This window comes from Plectropomus leopardus, chromosome 2 (genome assembly GCF_008729295.1).
Source record: "Plectropomus leopardus isolate mb chromosome 2, YSFRI_Pleo_2.0, whole genome shotgun sequence".
Lineage (NCBI taxonomy): Eukaryota > Metazoa > Chordata > Actinopteri > Perciformes > Serranidae > Plectropomus > Plectropomus leopardus.
The window spans coordinates 35,254,123-35,267,874 of NC_056464.1; the positions used below are offsets into that span (position 1 = coordinate 35,254,123).

Consider the following 13,752-nt stretch of genomic DNA (forward strand, 5'->3'; position numbering starts at 1 on the left):
CTAAAAAAGTGGTTAATCATTGACGTTTGCTCATTTGAGTCCTGCATGTCTCTTCTCTGCCTGAAAAACTGAGCATGGGACACAGTTTTACTATTGTTAATAAATGTTTATTGTTGACGTTTAACGTTTAGCGAATCTGTGAGAATGCTGCCTATTATGCTGTGTTGCAGAGTGTGTGTGTGACCACGGGAAGTGTGAGGATGGTCTGGCAGGAAGTGGCAAGTGTGTGTGTTATAAAGGTTGGAAAGGAGCGTCTTGCTCTGCAGGTAAGACACACATACACACACACGCAGTAACATTGTATTGTATTATATCCTGATATTTTTTCTAGTGTTTTATTACCTGAAATTTGTGTGTGTGTCTCAGAGATAAAGGACGATGCCTGCGGAGGTGTGTGTGACGAGAACGCCAAGTAAGTCATCCTGTTAAATGTGCAGCTGGTTTTTAGTGTCTTTGTGTGTGTTGTGTGTGTGTGTGTGTGTGTGTGTTGTGTGTGTGTGATGAGGAGAGAGAGAGAGAGAGAGAGAGAGAGAGAGATCTGGATCAAGAACTGCTGGGTTTAGAAAGGCACCACAGAATACACCTGGCTAAAAATGATTACTATTCACCACAGCATGTTCGCTATTTGTCTCGTTGTCAAAATGCCTCGTGCAAATTATTGCACCCTTTTTATTCGAGGGCTCACATTATCCCTCAGAAACAATGCAGAATAAATAGAAGTCTTGATAGTTAATACCTGAGAGCTTAGCACCATCATGCATTGTGCAAAATAGAAAATAAAATCTTAGACTGTTTTTTAACACAAAGATGATCTGAGGACAGTGTGCAGATTACACTGACTGCCCACAACCCAGTACAGCAGCAGTGCCATAAAGTCTACTTTCACAAAACTGAAAAATGTTCAGGAATGGATGGATTATACTGAAAGGTGTTTATATGATATCCTGGCAAAATAATAGAAATAGTGTAGGGCTCAAACAGGCACTATTAGTTAAATTTAAACATGTGACATTACTGTGCAATGATGACATGAACATTTAGAGCTGAAATTAAAAAAGATAAAATAAACAAAGTGAAACTAAGTTTAACTGACTCAAACAATAATTGTGGTGCTATAATTATTTATGCTGCTTTCATCTCTTCTACATGCATCTATATCTACCTGTAATTTTAACTTTATTAAAAAACAGTTGTATCGACTCTGGAAAGGAAACATTCAGACGCTGGAATAAAATGGTATAATTACATTTTTGTTTTTTATATTAGTTTTTTTTTTAAAAAACATATATATATTTATTTATTATTCATTTTTAATTTAATTAAATTTTATTTATTTATTTTTGGTTTGTTTTCTGTTGTTACTGTGTCTTCTCCCTTCTTTCCTTATGTTTGGTTGTTTCTTAACAACTACTATTGTTGTTGTGGACGCTTATATGAATGATTTTGCAACATAGGCTTTGTATTTTTTTACTCTTAATTGTCTCTCTTGAATTGTGTGGTCCAAAACTAAAAGAAAAAAAAAAGGAATAAAATGTCAGTATGGTGTGCTGTATGATGTGTACTAATTTGAAAACTTGAAAAAATGGTCTAATTAATAAAGGTGAGCAGCTAATATTGGGCCAAGAAGTCACCAGATTCGTTGCTAAAGAGTCTTTAAAAGTTGCTAAGTTGGGATCAGTGTGTAGGATGAAACTCTAATGAAACTCGTCACTATCAGAAAACGTCTGAAACTACAGTTCGTGTGTTCATGCTTATTAAGAAACGTGCAACAATGTGTCTAATCTGATGTGTTTGTAGTAGTTTTTGGAAAATAGTGGAGTTTTGTGGCACAGATGAAAAATGTACATACAGCATAATATATTTGAGCAAGGGATTTGTTGTTCACAAGACAAATATGGCTTAAAATGGTTAAATATGGCCTCTGCTCTTTAGTACAAATGTGTGTGTAGAAATGTCTAAACAGTTTGTCCTCTGCTGCAGCTGCATAACGGGACCACAGGGTTCAGCTCCTGCCTGTGTGTGTGTGGCTGGATATGAAGGCAATGGAACTTACTGCAAAGGTAAAAAAACACACACACACAAACACCAGCCCGCCAAATATCAAGTGTGATTAATTTTTATCCCTCCGTGTGTCCCAGAGCTGGATGTGTGCAGCAGGTCTAACGGTGGATGTTCAGAATTTGCCGTTTGCGTGAAGGTCTCAGCAGGAGAGAGGACCTGTACCTGTAAACAGGGCTATACTGGAGATGGGGTTGTCTGCCTGGGTATGTAGTCCCTGACCCTTGACCTCTGACACCAAACCTTTAACCTGAACCCCCTGACATTTTACAAATCTAAATTCAGAGCTTTAAATCATTTTAAATAATAGATTTACAACCTGTTATGGGTTTACAGAGATTGACGGCTGTCTGGTCAACAATGGAGGCTGCCACAAGTCAGCAGAGTGCACCAGAGCCGGCCCCAACATTGTAAGACGACACAACTGCACTGCATTAAAAAATCAGATTTTTATGGTGCATAATGTTAACCTGAGCCAACATGCATACAGTGATAGCTACTGTATCCGAGACTCAGCGCAGGTCAGGAGGGTCTCATTTTAATGAGGACCAAATAGCATCCTTTTTCTTCTCTTTTTCCACAATCTTGGTATTATTTTTGACTTTTCTGGTGACCATGTATGCTGGTTATGATTACTAAGTCAGAATTTGTCAACACTAAGCCTGTTAAATTTTTCTCTCCATTTCAGCCATACATCTAGACTAAAACTAGTTTTACTCCCCCAAAGCTGAGATTTACCAAAACAGCCTCGAGAGTTAGTAAATCATAACAAGCTGGTGTGGTGTTTTAGTGTGCACAGGGAAAACAGATCTTTTTTTTTATTTTAAGATTATTTTTTGGGCTTCTCTTGCCTTAATTATAGTGCAGTTACAGAGTGACACAAAAGAGGGCTGCACTGGGCATTTTTACTATTTTAAGCCACGTTTCCAGAGGCTTTAAATTGGGCTGCAGGTGACCACAGAGAGCATGAGGGCACTGACCGGAGGATGAACAGGTTTTCACTTCGCAGAGGAACCAGCTGTGTGTGTAGCTGCCCAGTCTACTGTGTCGCAGGGAAGTTGAGAGGATGACTTTCTGTTGCCTCGAACTTTCTCAGGGATCACACATCTTAAATGTCAACAGCCAATTATTCAGCACAGCTGCACCCTCCAGAAAGCACATCACTTTGTTTATAGCTCAAAAAGGGATTTAGAGTTAAGGAGAAATGGTAATTTGATTTGCTGATATTCGGAGCGCAGGGAGAGGGAGGAAACAGATGAATGTAGTGACTGTTTTACTGACTGATTTTTTTTCTCTGTCTGCAGACGTCCTGCAGTTGTCGAATGGGCTTTAAAGGATCCGGGAGGTTCTGCTTCCCTGTCAATCCCTGCAAAAATGTATGTGTGTGTCATTCTCCTGATTCTCAAGCAGTCATCTGCTTTATTCTGTCCCGGTGCAATCATGTTTACTGGCATCTCTGCCACCACAGACGACGTCTTAAACACAAATCAAACAGCTGGGTTCATCTTCATGTGTTATTTAAATCTCCTGACAGTGAGCTGTTTCACACAGTTTATACAGTGAGATCATTTGAAGATTCGTGATCGTGATCAGGATGTTGAACTTTAATCAAATATCCAATATTGCCAAACATTTTCCTTTTGATAATCAAAATATATAGTCTGTGGTGACAGCAGGATTATGACGGAGAACTGCAGCCCATTTATTTAATAAAAAAATAACAAAAAAAACCCACACATTTATTGGGGATGGGCATGAGTACTTGAGTACTCGTTTAGACGTCAGTCAGTCTCAGACACAGAGGCAGGCTTTACTCTTTGCATCACATGTCAGCGTTTAACAACAGCATCGAGTTGTCTAGGTGACGGTGAGAGTATGTTTGGACGGTCGAAGGGCTGTGTGTCTGGTGTCGTGTGTTAGAGCCAGCACTGTGTTATGACTTTTATTGCAGACAAACTGATTTGATCCAATTAACCAGGAAAAACATTTATGATTTTATTAAAAATGATGGTTGACAGACGGTGAATGGCTCCTGTATCAGCAAGTACTGACACATTTTGCCGTGTGTTTGCGTGTTTGCAGGACAATGGTGGCTGCAGTAGGTATGCTCGCTGTGAGTATATGGGTCAGGGTCAGAGGAACTGCACCTGCCTCAGAGGCCACGTGGGCGATGGCTTCGATTGCCGGGGAAACACCGTAAATGTGAGTCATATGACCTCTGAGCTCCCATTGCCTCCTGACTTCCGGCTGCCTCGTGCCTCCCTCACAGGAAGTTGTGTCTGTGTTACAGGAGCTGGGCCGACAAATTGAGAACAGCTTCTTTCGTCAAATGTTGACTGTGAGTCATGTTGAAATCCACACATGAGGAAAAAATTCACCTCCAGTTATTAATTTGATGCTGCTGTGTAAAAGCGGGGATGATTTGTTGTGTACATAACTGCAAGAAACAACAGCTGGCCAATCAGGGCTCCTGCTGCTCTGTGGGTTGGACTCATTAAACAGGATTAAATTAAAGAGATCACGAAACGGAAACTCTGATGGTGCAGTCCAACTGAAATGAAAATACATTTTAATTAGTACAAACATGTGTCTCCTTAGTGGCATCATCCCCTGATACATCATCATGAGTTCACTTTGTTTTCTTTGTTTTTTTAGGCATCAGGCGTACGTGGCTTATCTGGTGACGGACCGCTCACTGTCTTCGTCCCTGTAGGGGAAACCAACACCGAGTCCTCTGTGTGTAAAACATTGCTGATTGTGTATTATCTAATGTAACAACAATAATATTATCAGTCTTATCTTGTGTCTGGCCTAGAAAAACTATACGTCCATTTACAAGCCGAATCACAATATTAATCAAATATCAATAATTTCTGTATGTCAGTCGTATGTCCGGAATATGGTTGCTGTTGCATGACATGTACGTCAATGACTGGCGTTTCTGTTTGTGTGTGTGTGTGTGTGTGTGTGTGCATGTGTGTGTGTGTGTGTGTAGTGGCGGGAATGGGACCAGTCCGGCCGTCTCGCTGACCTGGTTCGTTACCATGTTGTTTACTGTGAGTCTTTGATGTTGAGCGACCTCAAAACCACCAAGACTGTTGTCTCATTGTCGGGACACACACTGAGCTTCAGCCTGCAGCAGGTAACACACAGGCACACACACACACACGCACACACACACTTACATGTACAGTTCAGTCATAGCTCGAACAGGTCATTTAATTGGAAATCTGCCCTTGTCCCAAACACCGGGGGAGAATTGATTTATTGATGGAAGTATGTCCATCTCCACCACAGCCAGTGGAGATATGTCCTCTTTTAGCTAGTTGCAATAAACTTATATTATTTATCCAGTCTATGATATAGACCAAATCATTACCACACTGTTTATTTACAATAACCTCAGGGTAGAAAACCACCGTGTCATGTTCATGCAATCAAACGGCGCTCAGCAAATTCTGCCTTAATTGATTGGTTTTAATCCAGCTAACATATAAATATCAGTTTAAGTGTACGTCATATTTAGAATAATGTCACTGCTTTACCTCGTCATATTACAGCCCTTAGCAACTGGGTTATATCAAAAACACCAGACTCAGTTCAGAAAAACATTTTACTCTACCGAATGGCAGAGTTGCTGGTCTACTGCAGCCTCCATCAGCTGTTGTGGCAGGTAAAGAGGAACAAATATTAAAGTAAAAAGTGCACTTAAACTGATATTTATGTGGCTAAAATATGTTTTTCTGCGACTCCATCCACAGCAGTACATCGCTTAGCTTCAGTGCCGGTGTTATGAAACACAATTATACAGATTTTTAAGATGGTGAAGTTTTGCAAGGAAATCTGTTCTTTCAAATCACCATCAGTGGATTTGCTCGTGCGGGGTTAGTGCGTCTGTGCAAAACTTGACATGCAAATTTATGCTGCTGAGAAGAAGCAAGTCATGTTGGTAGTACTGATATTTGAGGGGCCAGAGAGCCGGAGAGTCCAAAACAGGAGACGTTATCACATCCCATTAGCTGCATGGCACCATCCACTTTTATTTAACACTCCTCTTCTGCAGCATTTACTGCATATACCACAGAAGAGACAGCACAGGACCCTCTCCCTCTCTGCAGCTGTCTCTCTGTGGGTGTGTTCGAAAATCCAGTCTGAATTTCAAACTGTACGCTAAAACGAGAGAGCAGTTTTTCAAATAAACAGGGCGTTGTGTTTCAACATGAAATAACAAACAGTATGAGGATAGATGAGGAAAAAATTTCCATTGATATGAATTATACAAAATATAGTGCCTCTTGTGCAAGAGCTTGTTGACAGAGAGGATGACAACGTACAGGAGAGATAATATAATGAGACACGACTTAATGTAACAGTAACAGTAACATTATGCCCGGAAAATATGTTAAAACCATGGCTACTAGCAAATTCTGAATTTACGAACGGTCCAGTTTGTGCCAGAGCCAGTCTGGCACTTTAAATGAGTGTTTTCATACACACCCTGTGTCTTCAACTATCTCACAATCCATCTTTTTGCTCATCTTTTCTTCTTTCTACCTGTCTGCCTCTCCTCTCCCTCTCTCCCTCCTGCAGGGTTCAGTCTGGATCAACAACAGATCGAGGATCGTGAAGAGTGATTTCACCACATCTAACGGAGTCATTCACCACATCGACACGATGTTGACGCCCTACAAACTGCGGGACAAACCAAACATCGTGGTTAACAGGGTGAGTTTACTTGAAATGAACAAATGATTGACGATCAATCAGAGTTGACAGACGGGCTCTCTCACTCTCTCTCTGTGCAGATGAACCTGACGACCGCAGCAGCATTTTATGGCTACAGCCGCTTCTACAAACTTGTGGAGGTAAAAAGAAAAGGATGCGCTGCACCTCCTGGTTTGAGTTCTCCTCCTGCACCTTCTTCCAACGCCTCCTCCACTCTTACAGCTGCACCTAACCTGCTGCCTCCTCCTCACTCCAGAATCCACTTCTTCCTCCTCATTTACCCCCAACCACCACTTACATGTACACACATCCTCCTCTTACACCTACTTGTCCTCCTTCATTTCCTTCTATCACTACTGAGCCTCATTCAGCTACTTCCCTGATGCCAACTCCTCCTCCATCTACACTTTACACCTGTTTTTATACCAAAATAAACCAAAAAATCTTTTTTTCACAACAACAACGAATAGTAGTTTTTCAGGGCCGATACCAGTTATTAGTAGTTAAGTAGAGACTAATAATTATGAACTGATATGCATTTCCAGTAAAGGTGAAAATCTATATTTAGAATTTGGAATATAGCAAACTTTAACACAAAACTTTGTTTAAATGTGTTTACAAAATGTTTAATCATAACTGAAACTTACAACATCATATACAGCAAGTTCAAAGCTACTTTTTGTAAATTTAAGTGAAAATAACAATGTATACATATGCATATACATATGTATGAATACACTTCCTGAGGTTTTACGGAGTAAAAGTTACTCCCGTGCTTCCCTTGCACATTTTTAATTAAATAATCTCATAAGTGATCATTGAAATAAAACGCTGATACAGATAATCTGCGAAATACAAAATATTGGCCCCAATAATCGACCAGGACGATAATCTGTCGACTCCTGATGTGAAGGCTGACGGTAAACTTTACTTTCTGTTCTTTGTGCAGGATTCAGGGTTACTTCCTGTGCTCCAGATGTCCATCCATCAGCCGTTCACTATTTTCTGGCCCACAAACGAGGCTTTCAACTCCCTGCCAGCTGATAGACAGCACTGGCTCTCCAGCCCCGAGCACCAAGAGAAAGTGGCTTCCTTGGTGAAGGCTCACATCATACGCAACTCCCGGGTAAGAGGAGGAAGACAGCATTAGGAGGGAGACATTTCTCTTTTATTTGGGCCCATTAAAAGAGTGAAAAGTTCATGGCAGCCCAGAGGGAAAACAATGATTACTGCAACTACTCTGATTATTTTAAGTATTTATCAATATGTCCTTTATTTTATGAATCATTTTGTCTTCAAAGCAGTCAAAATGTCAGTCACAGTTTTCCAGAACCAACGATGACATTATTTTCCCCAAACTGTTCAATCACTAAAATCTTCGATTTATGATATCTGTCTTTATGATGCAAAACAAAGACGTGCATGAAATGTTTACATTGAAAATGACTAATGACTAGATATCAAAACAGTTGCTGGTTAATTGACTTTCAAATGAGTAATCAATTAAACGACTAAACTAAACTCAGATTGTCTTGAGGTCACAGTTGTGTGATTCAAAGTAACGTTATTTTATTTTAAATTTATACTGTATATCAGAATGCCTTTTAATTTTTGTATAGATACAAAAATGATGTTTTATTTCAATTTTTGTTGAGAAATACATCTTTTTGTGGTTTATAATTATCTCAAATACAAGTTTTAGTTGTTTGTGGTTGTACCCTAACCACACAGCTATTTTTAAACTCTTACAAAATACTGATTGGACTACGTATGATTGTTCCAAACATATATAGAGTTTAAAAATGTTACAGTTGTGTTTGCCTTCGCCCCTGCCCCCCTGACTCCGGCTGAACACCAGCCATCTGTGGGGGATCAGTCTGCAATGTTAAATTCCTCCTGCCACCGTTATTAGGAAATACCCCAACATGAGCATCCAAAACCAAAAAAAAGGGGGGGGGGGTCTTTTGTAGCTCAGAAACAGCAGAAACAGAAACTCTGTGTGTATGTGTGCATATGTGTGTTTAGGTGATGGGCGTCAGTGTGCCAGATAGCTACTCATCCTTCCGCACCATGCATGGCTCCACCATCAAGTACCGCTGTGACAAGGCCTTGGTGGTGAGGACACACACACACACACACACACACACACACACACACTCACAATGTTTTCTATTTCATTTTATTTCTTTTTTTTTTTGTTCTGGCTTTGTGTCGGACGGTTTTGAGAAGGTATTGATTTTGTGTTTGTGTGTGTGTTCTCATGAGTGTTCAGGGAGCTGTATTGATAAATGATAACGCAGCCAGGATAGTGGAGCGCCACCTGTACTTCAAGGAGGGCATTGCCTATGGCATCGACAGATTACTGGAGCCGCCTGGCCTGGGAGCGCTCTGTGACGGTCTGGAGAACAAAACCACTAACGTTAGTAGTGCTAATAACATTACTTTTAATACTGCTACAGCTGTAATACTTACAAGACAAAAGTTAATACTTGTACTATATATATATTACTACTTGTACAACTATTATAACTGTGTTTCACGTGCTGTAAGGATCACCGGTTATGAACCTTCGTGCTGAATGGTGAACGGCATCCAGTGACTTTAACGTAGAGCCATCAGCTTTTCCATAAATGACATCTCCATAATATGAAACAGATTTTAAGAGATGAGTCAACTATTCTTTTTCTGTGTAAAAAGGGGAAACTATTCTTATTTCTATGTTAAAAGCCTATTTTTGTTCTCAATTTATTGGTAAGGATGCCAGTTTGGTGATAAAGGTAAGTTTACCATCAAGCAAGATACCATTTGTATTACACCACTATGACACCACTGCAAACACCGATACCACACTGCCGTGGTTATTAAGTTGATGCCAGCCTTCATCCTTGTCTTGGAAGCTGAACTGAATCTTTCTGTCTTAAATGTCTCAGGGACGCTGTGGACGCTGCACCAGACCTCCATCCTGCCCCTTCAGACACATCGACGTGGTAAGATCTGCTGAAAAATCTAAACACCTGCAGCTTGTACAGTAGATAAACTATGTGGAGATAAATGTCGGTCCTGTCCTCTTCCAGGGAAAGACGGTGCCTTGTTTGAACATCAGGTCCTCTCGGTTTGGGCGCAGCTATATGCGCAGCTACTCACAATGGCAACTCGATCTCGATGATGATTCTTTCAGCCAGATGGGCTGCAAGAGAGTTTGTCAGTATAGTTCGTGGGTCCAGAAGTGCTGCACAAACCACTACGGCCGAGACTGCCAAGGTAAGGAAGGCACTTCAGACATTCACGGTTAGACATTCATCTCATCCAGTCCACAGAAGTCTGGGGAAAATGTCGGGTCCCCTACGAGGCTCCAGCGTTCATTCTTAGAGCCTTACTGTTTGTTGAGCTACGAGTGTAAAGATTGTCTTGAGGGTGGCGCTGGAGATCAGGTCATTCAAATCTGTGTGTCCTCCCCTGGAGGGCAGGAATAGGATCAGGATTTTTTTATTTCAATCTGCACATTAGATCAAGGTGCCACACCAAAAGCAGCATGGACTCAAGAGACACAGCTCAGAAAAGGAGCACGGATATAATGAGACGAAACGCCAAACAAGAGTGAATCTGGGGCTGACTACAGGAGAACGTATTACAAACAGTAACTGACACTGAATAGTATACTTTTAAGTACTAATTCTACTCTGTGAAAATACTCTGGTACAAGTCATGCTTTTAAAATGTTTAGTATTTTTAAGTATATCAGGAAAATGTACTTGCTGCTTTAAAAGTAAAAATACTCAAAAGCAGAAACTTTAAACTCCTCCTGTGACGGTTATACTATTATATGATATAATTAGATTATTGTTATCGTGCATTAATGTAAAAGTAGGATTTTACTGTTTTAGTTGAATGAGATGGAGCTCATGTTAAAATTTTGACTGATTATCCGGTTGATTATTTTTTATTACGTATTATATCTGCTGATTATTTTTCTCATTAAAATTGATTGATTGTTTGGTTTGTAAGACTTTAAAGAAAAGTGAGAAATGCCGTCACAATTACCCAAAGTGACACCTCACAATGTTGTGTCCAACCAACAGTCCAAGCCTCAACATGATTAACAATGAATAAGATATATTAAATAATAAAGAAAGAAATCATTTGAGTTACATTTTTCTTGATTTACTTCTGTTGTCTGTTACCTGCCAAGGGACCGCGGATGTAAATCAGCAGCCCTGCTAACTCCGGTATATTTACGTTTGTATTTAATACTGATGTCCATTTTAAATGAATACTAAATAAAAGCAGTACCTTGAATTTGTTACATTCCCACTTGTTACATCTGCATTTGACAAATCAAAATGTCACACTGTATTTGTTTGTCATCACTGATTTTTTTGCCTCCACCTCTTTCTTGTATGTTTCAGTTTGTCCAGGTGGCCTGGAGGCACCTTGTAGTAACCACGGTAACTGCAACGATGGAATGCGCGGTTCAGGAAGATGTACGTGCCGCGAAGGTTTCCGTGGATACGCCTGTGAACACTGTGACAGGGGCTACTACGGCCCCAACTGCACAGGTAAAACAAAACCAGGAAACAGTTTTGATTTGAACCCAAAATGATAAGTTAGGTTTTGTGTTTGTGAAATCCTCGTTTCAGAGGAATTTACCAAACCTTGATTCTCTGTGTGCACTTTTCACAGCAAAATGATAATACGATATTAGTTTATTTTAGTGTTTAGCAGCGTATAATCACTTTAAATGGGTTGATACCATGGACTGTAAAGATCGACAGCGGGTCTCCCCACTGTACAAAAATTAAGCCAAAATATTGTAGATTTGACACTGCGTCATTTGGAGCCAGAGTGAAGTCAATTTTTATTCTAGATTATTTCAAATCACAGTTTGCCTCAGAGGGCTTAACAGCACATGACATCCCTCTGTCCTTAGACCTTTACAGTGAGTGAGGAAAAATGCCCCCAAAAAGGCCTTTAACGGGAAAAAACAGATAAGAGTCTGTGCAGTAGCATCTCGGTGGTATCAAACTCCTGCTAATACACCAATTAGAGCAGCGCCATTGAATTCGAGCACACTGATTTGCACACGACTGTCAACCATGATGGAAAATTCCTACTTTTATAGCTTTAAATAACTAACAAACCAGACATATCAGAAAACTGATCACTTTAACAAACATCAGGGTACCTAAAATGACAGAAAACATCTTTAGGATAAAATTATATCACATATTCTTTGAGTTTTTGGTCCAGTAACTTGGAGGGGGTAAGGAGCTCCTGGACCTCGTTGTATTCCCCACATTAATGGCCACTTCTCTGCTTTTTTGAGTTAGCCACTAAGTGCTAATAGTTGCTTTTCTAATCTCTGGGTGGGTCAAACACATCGTCAAAGCATCACATCCGTCCTGCCCACAGTCCCGTCCTGACAGCTGTCCTGTTTACACAGACAATGTTACGGCTTTGTTACTACCTTCAGTTGTGGCCTAAAGGCGTTACCCATTTTGCAATTGTACCTAAATACAAAACAATGAGGCGGCATAACGGGCTTCAGAAACACAAAGCCAAGTTAACAAATCAGAGCTGTCTTCATGTGGTTCTTCTGTTTCTGCAGGAGCACGATGTGTCGTTACATATAGAGGAGATGAGGGTTAGCTACGGTGTAGCAACTGAGCGTACGCACGCACGCGCAGTAATGAATACTGCTATAAGACCACAATGGACATGAGAACTTTTCTTTATCCTCAATTTCTGTTCTTTTTTTTGTTTTTTTTTTAAAATCCCTCAACCCCAGCTCCCCCAAAAAATCTGGTCAGCAGACAGTCTCACCCCCATCAGCTCTCCTGCAGTCTGTCGCCATAGCAACACTCCACACTCACCATCACACAGCTGGGTGTGTTTCCAGCTCAGGACAAACACGCCAGCTGTCCTCGCTCAGAGTCACCCAGCAGAAAACAGCTGACGATCATATTCTTTTGATGTTTCGGAGTTTTTCTTGTGATGATCAGTCAGTCAGTGTTGATCAGTGAAGGAGAAGAAGCCCGTCAGAGCTGTGGCCAATTCAAAACGCTTCGTTGCTACAATTAGGAACAAAAACCCATCACCATGGTTACCGAATTATTCCTAAACTGAGAAAGTGAAGTGATTTCAACTGCTGAATGTTTCATCAGGTTTCAGCTCTTTGAATGAAAATTTGTTACTGAAGTGCATGCTGGGAGTTGCAGTAAACATCCCTCTTTCATATTTTAAAACTTTCAAAACAGGGTTCCATAATTTAGTCTTTTGAAAATGCAACCCCCTATGTGGGGGTGACATCACGGCCGCACTTTGCACACGTGCGCGGTGTTCCTGTACGGTGTGTCATTACAAAGTTAACCAGCTCACTACTGGCCTGGCGTGCATACTGCAGCGTTTCTGTGGATGTCCATGAAGATTGTTTTCACAATGTTATTACATGAAAGCAGATTTTTTAAAAAACACAAAGGAAAGATGTTTTTAGTACGGCCGTTCTCATCTTAACGTGGCATTTGATAGAGTAAGGCGGGCCATTCCTTTGCTGTGCTAAGAAACAGATTTTTTTCTGTCTCCTCAACTCACACTCAACGCTGCACTTTCCTGGATCCTCAGCAATACACTCATCAAATGTTAAGTCAATCAGATGAATGGTTGTCAAGAAAATTTAAGGTCAGACATATGAAGACTCCTTCCATTTTAGTTGGATGATTCAACAAAGAAAGTTTTATGTCTAAACACATTCATTATGTCTGCACTGAGTCGAGTCTTTACTTTGTTTCTTGTTGACAGAAGAGTATTAAAGAGTGTTACATTTTACCTTGACATGTTTCGACTGCTATCATCCTGCAGTCCTACTTGTCTGTCAACAATAAACAAAGAAAAGGCAAGTTTTCTGTCTATTTAAGTGTCAAAGAGCCCCAACACAAACACTGTCAGTGGTCAAAATTAACCTGATTGTTACTG

The 13,752-nt window shown here is 40.4% G+C and overlaps 1 protein-coding gene across 1 annotated transcript in view; it reads left to right on the forward strand.

Moving 5' to 3' along the window:
• Positions 1-13,752, forward strand: part of stab1 (stabilin 1) — an 80,294-nt gene that overhangs the window by 41,346 nt on the left and 25,196 nt on the right. The window contains exons 39-56 of the mRNA XM_042509795.1: positions 171-266; positions 367-412; positions 1,981-2,060; positions 2,139-2,264; positions 2,395-2,468; positions 3,363-3,434; positions 4,141-4,260; positions 4,349-4,396; positions 4,714-4,794; positions 5,054-5,200; positions 6,649-6,783; positions 6,864-6,923; positions 7,733-7,909; positions 8,809-8,898; positions 9,056-9,202; positions 9,714-9,770; positions 9,858-10,044; positions 11,190-11,339. Coding sequence (XP_042365729.1) covers positions 171-266; positions 367-412; positions 1,981-2,060; positions 2,139-2,264; positions 2,395-2,468; positions 3,363-3,434; positions 4,141-4,260; positions 4,349-4,396; positions 4,714-4,794; positions 5,054-5,200; positions 6,649-6,783; positions 6,864-6,923; positions 7,733-7,909; positions 8,809-8,898; positions 9,056-9,202; positions 9,714-9,770; positions 9,858-10,044; positions 11,190-11,339 — 1,893 coding nt within the window. The remainder of the gene's footprint in view (positions 1-170; positions 267-366; positions 413-1,980; positions 2,061-2,138; positions 2,265-2,394; positions 2,469-3,362; positions 3,435-4,140; positions 4,261-4,348; positions 4,397-4,713; positions 4,795-5,053; positions 5,201-6,648; positions 6,784-6,863; positions 6,924-7,732; positions 7,910-8,808; positions 8,899-9,055; positions 9,203-9,713; positions 9,771-9,857; positions 10,045-11,189; positions 11,340-13,752) is intronic.